The following is a 12,696-nucleotide window of genomic DNA, read 5'->3' as shown; positions in this document are numbered from 1 at the left end:
TAAAGCCAAGGCGTTCTCATCCCTTTCTCCAAGTAAGAGTGGCTCCACCCTTTGTTTAAGTATTTTTTTTTTTTTTTTTTTTTTTTGCCTTTGGCTTTCTCTTGGGTTTGGGATGTTGAATGAGTGCACTTGGCGTTAGTAAGTGCTCCGTTGCGGATACCGACGTGATCACAAGTAGCGGGGAAAAGGCATTTTCTTGCCTTAACGCACCGATTGGATGCCCGCAGTCATCAGCCGTCTACTTAAGTGTATAATTGTGTCTCTGTGTGCGCGCGCGCGGTTGTTTATGTATTGTCAGATGCTTAGAGACACCTGCTGGTCTGGAGACGGAGACCCTCTTCTCATGAAGATCTATCCTAGTGGGGAAGGTAGACAAAATAGTTGTTGTTTTAAACAATATTTACACCCTCTTGAGTGCTTTGGAAGTAAATAAGCGGGTGCCGTGGAGCCCGGAGAGGGTCTCTCTGGCGAGGGAGCGTTTACGCTGGGATCTGGTGTGTGAGAAGGATCCAGCCGCGGAGGAAGGAGAGCATTTCCAGCGGGAGGAAAAGCGGAAGGGCCTCCGGGGTTGCCTGGTTAACAAGAGGGGAAAAAGAGCCCCCGAGGTGAGATTGGAAGGGAAGGCAGAGGCTGCGTTGTTCCGGACTTTGAAATCCGTGGGAAAGATCTGATTTTTCGTGTAAGCGGATAGATATAGAGTAGTGTGAGAGAAGGAGGGAGAATAATAGAAGATAGCACGGTTAGAAGGGGACTGCAGCACGCCTGCAGGATTGGGTTAGCGAAACTAAGAGGAACAGGCAGATGGAATGGACATTTTTGTGGTGGAACTTGAACTTGAACGGGTGGATTGATTTTGGAGGTATCTGAGAGAAAGAAGTGCCTCAGCTTCTGGCTGAGTCGCTTGGTAGTGCCTGTTAACAGAGTTGGGGAAAACAACTTTGTTTTTTTAAAAGGAGGGACACGGGAATTTGCGAACAAAAGTTTGATTTTGGTTTGCTAAGTATGAGATGTGTATGAGACACAGGAAGAGGAATGTCAGTAGGTCAGAGGGAAGATTTCCACCGAAAACAGCTATTTGAGGATTAGTACCTTTAACTCCTGAGGTGGATGGATGGGTGAAGTCCCTTGAGAGTGACTATACAGAAGACCAGCCTAGAAGCAGGCTCTCAGGAACTCCAGTGCCTGGAAGTTTTGTAGAGTTGAAACTCAAAAAAGATTTTGATAGTTGAGTATCCAGCATGGAAATTTTGTAAAGTATTTCTCATCTGAGAGTCAAGTCCCTGCCACGGTGCAGTGTATTACTTTAGGAAATTGTAGTATGGGTGGGTGTATTAAATAAGAGGGTATTTGTTCTAGTGTTTGAGCTGCCTGAAGAAGTAGTCATTTTAAAATAATAGCTGAAGAGCTGACCACTAAAAAAGTAATTCCTATTCAGATCTCTCTTCTACTTAACACTATTTATATTTCTTCATGAATAAATGTCATTGATGTTTCATGTCAGAAGATAGTATCAAGTTGATTGAGACAAAATTACCAGCCTTGCAAAAGATGAAACTTCATAAAGCCCCTAAACAAGAATTTGATCACCGTTTGAATCAGAAAAGAAAGCTATTGGCAAAAGAAGTGCCAGTTAATTGAAGACATAGGCATCTCAAAAGGATTGTTTTAATATCAAAGGATTAAGAAGTCCACTGGACAATAGATGTCACCTTGAATATTATACGAAAATGGCCCATTTAATGATCATGCTGAAAAGCTCAAATGTCAAGTTAAAGTGTTCTAATGGAATTTTTCAGGAAAAATTACTCCCAGAGATTCCTAGTTAACAATTGATTCATTCCTTGAACTACATTCCTTGAATTAGCACTTTGTAAAAGTAACAAACTCTGAAATATTCATGGCTCCTTCAAGATAAAGTCCTAAATCTTTTTATGATGTAAAAGTAGTGTTCCTGTTTAAGATGGATTCACCTTGAATGGTCGATTATCCTTAGTTTTCACTTTCTGAGAACTACCCAGACTTTCTGTTGTCATGGGCTTCCTATATTCTGTTACTGTATTCCAAAAGGGAAGTTGTGTGAATGTTCTGATTCTTAAACCAAGAGTGTTGTTGTTCACTACAAAATGCTTTATGAACGTGTACTGTGTGAGGCAAACAGCAAGGTGTTAAAAGCGACAGCAGGCTTTTGAAAGTGGGAGGCAACGTTGGTGTTCAGGGTGGTGGGAAAAAGTAAAAGTAATAGGTGTTGGTATTTTCATCACTCACAAAGGCAAAACCATTAAGAAACTTTTTAGTATCTGATGGGCAGTGTTAAACTGTTATCTGTCTACAGCAACTTTTTTTTTTCTTTCCTGTATTGTATCTTTTTATGTACCTGAAAAAAGGCAACACTTAATGCTTACCATGGAGTTGGTTCCGTGACTGATGCTCCTATTGGTCAAGGAACATGGGAATTTATTTCATGGGTAAAACGCAAGCAGAGACTTCAGGAAGTGACAAGTCATTTAATAAAAAACTGTCACTTGTTTAGACCTAGTTGAAGTCCAGAAAGCTTGCTCCCTCCTAAAATTATAATTTCCCATTCAATACTAAGAGTAACTCAGTCCCATATATATCCCTAGAAATGTTACAGCACAAATACATTTTAACATGTTTGTGTTACTCAGTGCTATAAGAATTTTTGCTGTGTTCTTGAATGCTTTCTACACTTCAGGAAATAATCACCTTCCTTGAAACTAGCTTCCATTTTTAGATTCATTACTTACTTTTGCTTTTGTCGCTGTTAGTTTTGTGTTTCCCTTTTAGTTTTCTAAAGTTCTTGAGTGCTTGCTTTGCATGCTTGAGATCAGTCAGAGCAGCAAGGTGGTTTTGATACTTTTCTCCTCTCAAATCTTTTTACTTCAAGACAGAGGTTCTTTCCTTGGGTTTATGGAGGGTTTGTGTTTCTGTGAACTCCTCTAGAATGAAAATTTTATTGTTCAGGTTATGTAACTTTTATTTTCAGGGGCTCCCTATATCAAAAAGGGTTAAAAAAAAAGGATAGCTTTATCCAAAATAGAGAAAATTAGTGGTTAATACAATGTGTAAAATCAGAACCCAGGTCTCTAAGCCTTGATAGTGTTTGGTACGTTGTATTGTGGCAGAAGAGTCTAAAAAGCTAAAGGAAATTATGACTTTTTTTTCCCTTAACAGACAATGAGTTACAAGGCACTAATAGTTCTGGATCGCTGGGTGGTCTTGATGTTCGAAGACGAATTCCTATAAAGCTCATTTCCAAACAAGCCAACAAAGCTAAACCTGCACCTCGAACTCAAAGGACTATAAACAGGATGCCTGCAAAGGCTGCACCTGGTGAGGAAGGTAATTTGTTTAAACTGCTAGGTCTAACAGCCCTTCTGGTTTATCTGATTGCACTAAAGGAGTCCCTGTGATTTTGTTGACTTAGTATAGCCACTTCTTTTTTTAAACTTTACCTTCTGTACTCTTTCTTCAGCCTTTTTGTTGACTTCTGTTTTGGCATGTTTTGCTTTTTTCTCCCTGTATAAATACTTTTGATTTGTTTTCTTTTGTTGTTGGCAGTAACATTGTCCCCCCCCTCCCCCCAATCTAAACAGTATTGCAGAAAACATGACACTAAAAGTAAATGTCTTTCTCTTCTCACAATCCATTTCTTCAAAGATAATCCCTATTAAGACTTTTTTAGCTTCTAGCATTGCAAGTCCCCACTGCTCCACTTCCAATCCATCTCCCTGATGAGGCATCTGAGAAAACAGCGGAAGATGGCCCAGGTACTTGGGCTCCTGGTACCCATGTGGGAGACCAGGGTGGAGTTCTAGGCTCCCTAATGTGGCCATTTGGGAAGTGAATCAATGGGATGGGTGGAATCTCTATAACTTTGCCTTTCAAATAGATAAATAATTTAAAAAAGACTATTTATACAGAAATATTAATTTTTGTGTAAAAATGCCTTTTAAAAAAAACATTTATTTTGTATAACTGTCTTTAAAATGTTTTGTATATAACTGCTTCTTAAAACCGTATGCATTTGAGATTTTGTGTTAGCATATACAGAGATAACTTCATTTGCAGGAATAGGTTTAGGTACTTCATTATGGCTAAACTACAATTTATTTAAAAATTTTTCTGGAGTTCTAAGAACGTTGGAGCAAATATCTTTGTGTAGAATTTGCACTTTGTACAAATTTGGACATTTATTTATTTATTTATTTGAAAGGCAGAGTGTGGGAGTGAGAGGTAAATGTATTCTATCTGCTTATTCACTCCCCAGAAGTGTGCAGTAGCTAGGGCTGGGTCAGGCCAGAAGCTGGGACCTCCATCTGGGGTCTCCCAAGTGGTAGCAGAGACCCAAGTACTTGGGGCATCATCTGCCATTTTCCCAGATGCATTAACAGGAAGATATATCAGAAGCAGAGGAGCCAGAGACACAAACCTGTGTGGGTGACACAAGCAGCAGTTTAACCCCCTCCTGCATCACAGTGGCCACACCATAGACTTTTAAAAACTTTGTAATTATTCTTCAAAAAAGGTATATTTGTTTATACTTCTCCACACCAGTTTTGGGTACTATTAACCTTTAAACATTTTGATTTTGATTTACAATTCTCTAATCATGGTTGAGGTTGAGTATCTTTTCATAATATTGGTCTTTTGCTTAGGATCTTTCTGTTCATATCCTTTCCCCATTTTTCTGTTTGGCTGTTTCTCTTGATTTTTGAGTTCTTTTTAAATTAATGAAATTGACCCTTTTTAATATATTGTGTATATTCCCCATTTGCCTTTTGAATTTTGTCTATAAATTTTTTATTGTAGAGAGGTTAAACATTCTATGCAGTCAGATATCCAGTGTTTGTTGTTATGACTTCCTGGATTTATGACAGTTTTAGAAAGGCCTTCCCCTATTCTGTGCATATAAACTGGTTTTCCTCTCATCTGTCAGTACAAACTATGACCTGTGGGGCAAATCTGGTCCTGTTTTTATAAAGTTTTATTGCAAAACAGCCATGCCCATTCATTTCAGTATTGTCTGTGGCTGCTCTCATACAGTAGTGGTAGAGCTGAGTGTTTGTGGTTATGGACCATGTGGCTCACAGAGCTGAGAGGATTTATTGCCTGGCTTTTTACAGAAGAATTTGCTGACCTCTGCTTTGGATCTTTTAAGAATACGTATGTGGTTATTTAAAAAAGCCAAAAGTGGGATCTGGCTTTCTGTTTTTTCCTCCAAAACAGCTTGTCATTGTCCCAATCATTGAATAATCTTTTCCTTGCTGCATAGAAAACCCACCATTATTGTATATTAAAGTTCTAAAAGTATTAAAGTCTGTTTTCTGGTCTTCTTTCAAAGTATTTTCATGAACTTATAGTGATGTACAAGTACATTCTTGTAATGCAGGAAAAGCTAAAAATTCTCCCTGCTACCTCTTTTCTCTAAGTTGTTTTCCTCCTCTTCTCAGGGTCATGGCTTTTTTTTAGAGGGAACTACTCTTACTCCTTTCTCTCTTAATAGAGCAACTTGAGGCTGAAGACAATCATTGAATACTTTAGACTTAACCTGTTTGGAGTAAAAGAAAATTATTTTTTTCCCTAGGGATTGATCAAAATATGGAGTTTTGGGTGTTAGTACATCTCTATGGATATTTAGTTTAATGAGAAGAATACAGGTTGAACTACTCTGAAAAATTATAATGTGCTCTTCATTTATTTGGCTGTTGATCTCCATAATTTTCTGCATTTGAAGAATTGACAATTTTTCTTACTTTGAATTGTGGATGACACCACCTTTGATAAGGAATGGGCCATATAAGACTGTAGGTACACTCAGGTGTAATTTATAAGATCAACTTTACTTTGAACTGTACATCTATATTGGAAGTAGTTAAATAGCAGTATATTGGAATATCTCTTATCAACTTCAAAAAATTCTTGCATCACTATTGTCTGTGTGTGTGTGTCTATCTACCTGCACAGGTACTGTAAGTTAGCCATGTGGGTAAAGTTGAAGCTGTGTGCTTTGGCTACTCTGTTTACCAGTTCTAGGGCCAAAAGAGTCGTGACAAGCCTGGCACCTTGGAGAGATATATTTGTCTTCTCAGCTTTACTTTAGGTAATTGGATTCTACCTAGAATTCTCATCAGACTGTTCACCGGTTTTCTGTTCTTTTGTGTAAAATGAGAAAATTGCCACCAACTTTTTAATGAGACCAGAGAAATTGAGCCAACTTGATCTTCAACTGGTCTTAAGTTTATTAATGTTGATATATGCAGTGTAGGACAGGATACTTGTAAATATCATATGGCTCCTGCTGATTGGGGATTAACCAGGAAGAAGTTTTAAAATGAAAGGGTGAAGAATGAATTTGTTGATGTTCCAAAATCATGCTCAGATTAGAGGTGAAGGGAAAGTATAATTTACTAAGTAATAAGAAAATCCGCAGAATTCTTTGTTTTCATTATTTTTACAATAAAATCAGTCTCTTGCAGCATACCATATTTGTAGATAGATTAGAATAAGTGATGGTCAATGTCATTAAAATTTTGTGCAACAAATGATGATAATGGTAATCTTGAGGTTTTAGACTAAAGATAGTCTGTTGAATTGATAGAATCACTTGAATAGGTGTCAAGAGATCTGAGATCTGTTCCTGGTCCTGCTGCTGACCTTAATATGTTACATTATTGTGGATCTCCATACTGTAATAGTCTCAATTATGAAGTATTAGAGTTGGTCAGGTAATCACCAGTTTTACTTCTAGTTGATATTTTAAACTAGTCTTCATTATTTTGTTCTTAGAGGAGCTTTGAAAGTCATCAGGTGGGCTTTCCAGTGAATAGGCCTACTTTGTCCTGTGTGTATACTTCTCAAATGAAATTTGAGGTTTGAAGTTAATGAGTAACATTTTGTTTTCTCAGAAGGATTTGATTATAATGAAGAGGAACGGTATGACTGTAAAGGGGGTGAACTGTTTGGAAATCAGCGAAGGTTTCCTGGACACCTTTTTTGGGACTTTCAGGTATGATTAAAAACGAAAACTTTCATTAGACCAATAAAATTGGTATTAAGTACTTAAAATGTGGTATTAGAACAGTGTAGAATATATAAGGGGTATCTTTTACAAGCTTTTGTTAATGTTATGACTTTTAACACAAACATCATTTGTTTATAATGAGTGCCCTACTTTGACTATTCCCAAAAATAATTTGAAATCATTTTCAGTGAGGTCAAATGTGATTGATAACTCTTAACTATTTAAAAATGTAAACTAACGGTGGCACAGCTAATGCTGGTGAATATGTGGGGATTATACCAAGAAACCTTTATTTCTAGTTGTTTTTAACAACTTTTATAAAGTACCAACCATTTACTATTGATAGAGTGTTTAGCATTGTGTTATAGATGCAGTTTTTAGGATTAAGGGAATTTAATTATGTCATTTCAACAGATAAACATCTTAGGTGAAAAGGATGATACACCAGTTCACTTCTGTGACAAGTGTGGATTACCTATTAAAATCTATGGACGAATGGTAAGCATAATTAAATTAAATACTGTTTGTAAATGCATGCATTTGTGTCCAGGTAGAATTCTGAAATGTATTAAGTAGATACAGTTAATCATTATCTAATGACTGAGTTTGTGACATTTTAATTTAAATAAATATGAACTAGCTAAGAGAAGTACTTGGTATGCGTGACACCAGTTTATATTTATTATACTTTTTTAAGGAAAGATTTTTTTTAAGATTTTATTTATTAATTTGAAAGAGAGGGAGAGACAGAAAAATCCTCATCTGCTGGTTCACTCCCCCAGTGACCAAAACAGCTGGAGCTGGAACAATCTGAAGCCAGGAGCCAGGAGCATCTTCTGGTTCTCCCACGTGGGTGCAGGGGCCCAAGCACTTCGGCCTTCTGCTGCTGCTTTCCCAGGCCATAGCAGAGAGCTGGATTGGAAGAGGAGCAGCCAGGACACAAACTGGTGCCCGTATGGGATGCTGGCACTGCAGGTGGAGGCTTAGCCTGTTGTGTCACAGCTCTGGCCTCCAATTTTTTTTTTTTAATTTTATTTATTTATTTGAGAGGTAGGGTTACAGACAGTGAGAGGGAGACAGAAAGGTCTTCCTTCCGTTGGTTCCCGCAATGGCTGGAGCTGTGCCAATCTGAAGCCAGGAGCCAGGTGCTTCTTCTGGGTTCCCCATGCGGGTGCAGGGGTCCAAGCACTTGGGCCATCCTCCACTGCCTTTCCAGGCCACAGCAGAGAGCTGGACTGGAAGAGGAGCAGCCAGAACTCCAACTGGCGCCCGTGTGGGATGTTGGCGCTGCACGTGGAGGATTAACCTACCGTGCTACGGCACTGGCCCCTGGCCTCTGATTTTTTTTAACAGACTAGAATAACATTAGTTATTCATTTCTGAAGTTCACTATTTTTTATATAAAATACATAAATAATATTTTTAATTTCTAAAAATGGAATTCTGATTATTAAAAAATATTTTTACACCCCTAACTGTAATTTTATAGTAACTTTATCATGTCCTCGCTCTAAAAAGATAGCTTTGCATTTGTGTTTGAAAAAAAGATTGGATTCTGTTGTACTCATATCTGTGATGATAGAGGGCACGGATTATGCACTATTGCTTTGCTCTGTATCATAGCAAAGTAACAATAATGGGCTGTTGGCTTTACAGTGTGGTTCTTGCATCATTTTACTGTGATCTGATTGTTAGATTTTTTTGAGTTCACTAATCTAAGCCAGGAAGAAATGCTAGTTAAATATAGGAGATACTAGTTATTTTTACCTCTTTAGAATAGTTTCAGGAGAAATAGGGTAAGGTTAAACATGATTATAATGTTGTTGTCAGGAGCTTTTAACGTATAGGATAGGGATCAATGGTGAAACTTACAGGGTAAGTTGCTCCCAAAGACAAGTGTACATTGTATTCATTTATTAGGAAGGAGGCCAAAGATTAATTTTTACTTTTGAATAAGTAGCACTTAATAAATGTTCTTTTTAAAAGCTCAGTGCCTTCTAGCTGTAGGTGATTATGCTTATTGATCTTTTGTGTGGAAATAAAATCTAAGTTGTTCTAGTATGCTTAATTATAATGTCTTTGTTTGCAGATTCCATGCAAGCATGTTTTTTGTTATGACTGTGCTATTTTACATGAAAAAAAGGGAGATAAGATGTGTCCAGGGTAAGAAGATAATTTTTATTATTTCTTTATAAAAACGTTTCTTTCTCCTTTCTGTCTTTCTGAGACAGAGCTCCCATCTACTAGTTCCCTTTCAGAATGCCTCCAGTGACTGAGGCTGAGGCCAAAGCTGATAGCTTGGAATTCAGTCCAGGTCTCCTGTGTAGATGACAGGGGCAGCTACTTCACCTGCTGCCTTCCAGGGTGTACACTAGCAGGAAGCTGTATCTGGGGGCAGAGTCAGGACTCAAACCCAGGCACTCCAGTACAGAATGTAGGCATTGCAAGCAGTTGTCTTAACTGGCATCTTACTTGCTAGACCAAACACCTACTCCCATCTTTTTTTTTTTTTTTTTTTTAAAGAGAGCTTTTATTTAATAAATATAAATTAAATAGGTATAGATTTTGGAATATAGTGGTTCCTCCCCCTGTAGCTGCCTTCCCACCCCTAAACCGTTCCACCTCCTACTCCCTCTCCCATCCCATTCTTCATTAAGATTTATTTATTTACTTTAAAGATTTTATTTATTCATTTGAGAGGTAGAGTTACAGACAGTGAGAGGGAGAGACAGAGAAAGGTCTTCCTTCCGTTGGTTCACTCCCCAAATGGCCACAACAGCCGGAGCTGTGCCGATCCGAAGCCAGGAGCTTCTTTCGGGTCTCCTACGCGGGTGCAGGGTCCCAAGCATTTGGGTCATCTTCCACTGCTTTCCCAGGCTATAGCAGAGAGCTCGATTGGAAGAGGAGCAGCCAGGACTAGAACTGGTGCCCATAAGGGATGCTGGCGCCGCAGGTGGAGGACTAACGTACTGTGCCACAATGCTGGCCCCCATTAAGATTTATTTTTAATTATCTTTATATCCAGAAGACCAACTCTAAGTAAAAATTTCAACAGTTTGCACCCACACAGACACACAAAAGTATAAAGTACTGTTTGAAGACAAGTTTTACCATTCATTCTCATAGTACAGCTCATTAAGGACAGAGTTCCTACATGGGGAGCAAGTGCACAGTGACTCCTGTTGTTGATTTAACAATTGACACTCTTATTTATGATGTCAGCAATCACCTGAGGCTCTTGTCATGAACTGCCAAGGCTATGGAAGCCTTTTGAGTCCACAAACTCTGTCAGTATTTAGACAGGGCCATAAGCAAAATGGAAGTTCTCTCCTCCTTTCAGAGAAAAGTACTCCTTCTTTGATGGCCCCTTCTTTCCACTGGGATCTCACAGAGATCCTTCGTGTAGATCATTTTTTGCCACGGTGTCTTGGCTTTCTATGCCTGAAATGTTCTCATGGAGCTTTTCAGCCAGATCTGAATGCCTTAAGGGCTGATTCTGAGGAGAGAGTTATTTAGGGCATTTGTCATTCTATGAGTCCACTGTGTGACCTGATTCCAATATTGGATCATTCTCTTCTTTTTAATTCTATCTATTATTATTAGCAGACATTTGGTCTTATTTATGTGACCCCTTTGACAATCCTATCTATATGATTAGTTACAGAATATCATTTTAACATGTAAGATGGCATTAGTACCTGCCAACTTAGTGGCTGCCCCCATCTTTTTAAAAACAGTTTAGTTTGTAATATAATCATTATGAGCTGGGTCGAAAATCAGAGTATGTTTTAAAACAGGCAGGCAATCAAATGTGTAGTCATGGCCAATCTTCCTCTATGAGCCCAGAGTTGTTATTAGCCTCCTTAAGATAGACCTGGGTGTAACTGTTGTCAATTCATATTGGTTAAAATGATGAAGCCTACTTGCCATTGTAGAATTACAAGTAGTATTATAAATCACATGCTGTTATTCTAAATTTTTTTGATGGGACATTAGAGATAGTATGGTATTGATTTATAACAAATACGCTTGGTTTTATAATCTGTCTTCTGCTGTCTATTAGCTATATGACATAGGCTGTTTCTTCTTTGTAAAATAGGGCTGATAATAGTATCTACCCCTCTGGTGTATTTTTAGGAGTATCTATCTAGGCATGTAGTAAGCAAATTTAAGTATAAGCTCTTAGTATATTCAAATCTGATTCTGTCTTGAGTATATGTTACAATACCCTCATGACATAGACTCAAGAAAGTAATGAGTTATAGCTATCTGGGGATGTCTTGAAGGAACCAAAATAAAGTAGGAGTTTTTATTTCAATTTAGAGCTCCCTGTTAATGACTTCAGAAATACAATGAAGCTTGCTTGGAATAGCCATAGTCCTCTTAGATTCCTTATAACCTGTGCTTAAAGTTACCCCAAGATTTGTAGTCTTGGTTGATAACAAAGCTATGAATAGTTGTGAGGGATGATTCCTTTTGTGTGTATGTGTATGTGTGAGAGAGATTTATTGATTTATTTGAAAAATAAAGTTACACAGAGGCAGAGGCAAAGAGAGAGAGAGAGATCTTCCGTTGCTGTTTCATTCCCCAGATGGCCGTATCAGTCAGAGCTGGGCTGATCCAAAGCCAAGAGCCAGGAGCTTTTTCTGGGTCCCCCACGTGGGTGCAGGGGCCCAAAGACTTAGGCCCAAGCACTTGGGCCATCTTCTACTGCTTTCCCAGGCCATAGCAGAGAGCTGGATTTGAAATGGACCAGCTGGGACTTGAAATGGTGCCCATATGGGATGCTGGCCCCGCAGGCTGTGGCTTTACTTGCTACTCCATGGAGCTGGCTCCAGATGATTCCCTTTTGTGATGTAGGAAATTAGCATCATTAGGAGAGAAAGGGATGAATCATTGACCCACTCAGTGACAACTAATTCTCTTTGGCTTATTCTTCCCAGCTTTTTTTTTTTTTAATATTTATTTATTTATTTGAAAGGCAAAGTTACAAAGAGACAGAGAGAGAAAGAGAGAGGTCTTTCATCTGCTGGCTCACTCCAGATGGCCGCTACTGCCAGAGCTGGGCCAATCCAAAGCTAGGAGCCAGGAGCTTCTTCCAGGTTTCCCTTGGTGGGTGCAGGGCCCTAAGGACTTGAGCCGTCTTCTACTGCTTTCCCAGGCCATAGCAGAGAGCTGGATCAGAAGAGAAGCAGTTGGAACTCGAACCGGCACCCACATAGGAGGCCGGGGCTTCAGGCCTGGGCTTTAACCCACTGCGTTGCATGTTGACCCCTTTTCCCAGCTTTTTAAAGTAACTGATTATAAAATCTGTAATGTGAGATTCAAAGAATATTCTGTAGAATTGTAACTCAGAAAAAGTATTTACTACTTGGTTTTGGGTATTTTCTCAGAAGGCTAATTTTCCAACATAGTGTACATTCACTTTAAGTTACATTGTAGGGGCAGGTTTGGCTAGGCTGTAAGATGTCCACATCTCATATTTGAGCTCCTGGGTTTCATTCCCAGCTGTGCTTCTGATTCCAGCTTCCTTCTAATGTAGACCATGATGGCAATGGTGATGACCCAGGTAATTGGGTTCCTGCCATCCGTTTGGGAGACCTGGTGAGTTCTTGGCTCTCAGTTTCAACTCTGGTGTTTGCAGATATTTAGTG

The 12,696-nt window shown here is 38.8% G+C and overlaps 1 protein-coding gene across 20 annotated transcripts in view; it reads left to right on the top strand.

The window, feature by feature from the left end:
* The window catches only part of CBLL1 (Cbl proto-oncogene like 1), a 48,854-nt gene that overhangs the window by 1,119 nt on the left and 35,039 nt on the right, over window positions 1-12,696 (top strand). For 2 of the 20 annotated variants that reach the window (XM_089328429.1, XM_051848813.3), the window contains exons 1-5: window positions 68-368; window positions 3,193-3,360; window positions 6,927-7,027; window positions 7,457-7,540; window positions 9,132-9,205. In XM_089328429.1, the coding sequence (XP_089184555.1) occupies window positions 218-368; window positions 3,193-3,360; window positions 6,927-7,027; window positions 7,457-7,540; window positions 9,132-9,205 (578 nt within the window). In that variant the 5' untranslated portion in view covers window positions 68-217. Of the gene's footprint in view, window positions 1-67; window positions 369-3,192; window positions 3,361-5,985; window positions 6,122-6,926; window positions 7,028-7,456; window positions 7,541-9,131; window positions 9,206-12,696 lie in introns of those variants that run through there. The other 18 variants (XM_089328434.1, XM_051848818.3, XM_089328433.1 and 15 more) reach the window with 15 other exon arrangements.

The sequence above is a fragment of the Oryctolagus cuniculus genome, chromosome 3, assembly GCF_051225735.1.
Source record: "Oryctolagus cuniculus isolate XC-2025 breed Fujian yellow rabbit chromosome 3, ASM5122573v1, whole genome shotgun sequence".
NCBI classification, from domain to species: domain Eukaryota; kingdom Metazoa; phylum Chordata; class Mammalia; order Lagomorpha; family Leporidae; genus Oryctolagus; species Oryctolagus cuniculus.
The sequence above is the reverse complement of the archived record's forward strand: the minus strand, read 5'-3'. Positions and strand labels throughout refer to the sequence as shown.